Source organism: Penaeus chinensis, chromosome 35 (assembly GCF_019202785.1).
Source record: "Penaeus chinensis breed Huanghai No. 1 chromosome 35, ASM1920278v2, whole genome shotgun sequence".
Classification (NCBI taxonomy): Eukaryota; Metazoa; Arthropoda; class Malacostraca; order Decapoda; family Penaeidae; genus Penaeus; species Penaeus chinensis.
Window position 1 is genome coordinate 26,401,886 of NC_061853.1, and position 2,500 is coordinate 26,404,385.

General features: G+C 42.1%; 1 protein-coding gene across 1 annotated transcript in view; it reads left to right on the forward strand.

Moving 5' to 3' along the window:
- Positions 1 to 2,500, forward strand: part of LOC125044111 — a 9,591-nt gene that overhangs the window by 8 nt on the left and 7,083 nt on the right. Inside the window, exons 1-3 of the mRNA XM_047640563.1 lie at positions 1 to 40; positions 318 to 504; positions 1,121 to 1,236. The exon at positions 1 to 40 is cut by the window's left edge and continues 8 nt beyond it. Of these exons, the coding sequence (XP_047496519.1) occupies positions 1 to 40; positions 318 to 504; positions 1,121 to 1,236 (343 nt within the window). The remainder of the gene's footprint in view (positions 41 to 317; positions 505 to 1,120; positions 1,237 to 2,500) is intronic.

Below are 2,500 nucleotides of genomic sequence, written 5' to 3' on the forward strand. Positions count from 1 at the left end.
ATTGACACACTGGGAGCTTTTGGGACATTTGGGAAACTTTGTTTGACTTGATCTGTGTGCCTTGGGTTTCGTTAAGGCTCTGGAAATCGTTAATGCATTAAAAAATCTTCTTGTCTTTCCTTGTAATGATGGTACGATTTAAATCCGATCAAGTGTTTTAGGCGACACCTCTCACGCGATGACACGTGAAGGGAAGCAGAACCCAAGCCTGGGAGTCACGTATGGGCGAGAATGACGACAGATCTGCATTGCATTAACGCCTCCAGATGCCTGTGACATGGCACTGTCTTGGGCCCCGACAGCCCATTGACACGTAGCGCCTGCCAGACTTATATCACTCCCCGGTGACCCTTTCTCGTCCTCTTCAGTTCGTCCTTGGTTATGCCCCTCGTGCCTGTTCCTGGGCGCCGTCACGAGCCGCGAGCAGCTGTAGTGCCCGAGACGCCGCTATAAAAGATGTAAGTCAGATCTCGAGGATGGAGCCACGCCCTTCTTCGCCGTCAGGTAAGTCCTCTCGCTCCGCTCTGCGCAGTTCTTCGGTGGTGACTTGACTTGGTGAAATTCTTCTATTCATCTTTAAATTGTGGACTCCTTTTGGTGTACCGAGTGAATAGTCTTGTGCAAAATGGTGACACTAGAGTAGTGTAAGCAGCAGCAAAAACTCTGTGGATGGAAAAGAGAAATAAACAAAACAAATATTATTCATAGCGTGCATTGCATCTTACGATATATCGCTTAATGACCAAATGCCGTGATTAACACTTAAGATACACATTGCTACTTCTCGTTTGATTTACTCCTATTGTGTAAAGTTTGAGTTCAAAAAACTTTAGCTTTTGAGTGAGATTTCGTGCGAGAATTTGTACCGCTCAGACTTGGAATGTCAGATCCAATAAATTCTAACTTGCTGATTATTCGTTGCGACTTTAGCCATGTCTTCTTAACGTTCTAGCGTTCATTTCTTTTTCTTTTTCTTTTCTTTTTTTGTACACACACACACACACACCCTCGCTTGCTGTCATGCGCACGACTTTATTTCGAAATGGCATGTGCATCATACGAGCCTTATGAGGAAGTGCAAGCTGGTAATTTCACATTGAACTCTGTTTTGCCACAACAGTTATCGAGTTGGTCCTCGATGTGAAGCTCGAGTACGAGGTAACATTTGCTACCCGACGCCGGACGCCTCACCGCCCGACAGCCCCTTCGCTGCCCATCCAGGTGCCGCACCTCCAGGTACTTCAGTTCCTCTCCTCTCTCCCTTTTTGAATTGAGACTGACAGATAGACAGTAAGCTTCAAGTATAACTATGTTTATATATATGTATATGTGTGTGTGTGTGTGTGTGTGTGTGTGTGTGTGTGTGTGTGTGTGTGTGTGTGTGTGTGTGTGTGTGTGTGTGTGTTCTTACCTAATTCTTTCAGTACGAGAGAAGAGCTAAGCTCAGATGGTCCCGTCTGCTATACTTAAATTTTCATATAACTTTTAAGATCGATGCACATATTGGCGCACAAAACGTTATTTGGGAGATTGTTCCATGTTTCGAGACATCTTTCTCTCTTCTTTTTACTTTCAACTTTTTGTTGTGTCCTCTCGTCCTTCTTGTGTTGTGTTTAAATTATAAAGACATCTTTGTCTAATTTCATTCTTCCTGAATATAGGTGAACAGCATTATCATGTCACCTCTTTTTCTTCTTTCTTCCAAAGTAGTGAGACCTATTTTCTGTAGTCTTTCTTCGTAGCTCACATCTCTTAGAGTAAGTGCCCATCTTGTGGCTGCTCTTTGAACTCTTTCTAGTTTACCTATATCCTCTTTTAAGTGTGGACTCGATACAACTGCGCCATACTCAAGACTAGGTCTTATGATGGCTGTAATAACTTTCTTTACCACGTCTTCGTCCACATACACGAATGCCTTCTTCATGTTGGCAATCAGCCCTGGCATATTATGAACATTGTCAATTATATGATCAGTTGGGCTTAGATGCCTGTTTATGATTATTCCAAGGCCTTTTTCTTTACCTGCTTGGTTTAATATTACGTCTCCTAACTTGCATTGGTATAGTAGACGTTTTTTACTTTCTCCGAACCTGACTATATGGCATTTATTGGTGTTAAATTCCATTTTCCATGTATAACTCCCAATTAATAAGTTCTCGATGTCACTTTGGAGGCATAGGCATGAGACATCGTCTGTTATCCTTTTTTTGCAATTCTGCGTCGTCTACAAACATATTCAGCTAACTACCTGGGTTTCTGTCTACCCTAAATCATTTGTGAAAATAGTAAACATAATCCATGCCAAGACCGATCTTTGAGGTACTCCGCTACTTTCTGGAAGAGACAAATTTCTTTATCACTTCTAGTAATCTTGCATTCCACGAATCTGGCTGAACACTGGGGTCGAAACTTTCCTAGACAATATAGTAATAAAATCCTATGTTGTATTAGTTTCCAAGAGTTGTAGCTTTTCTTCCAGTGACAATTTTCTTGTGACCAC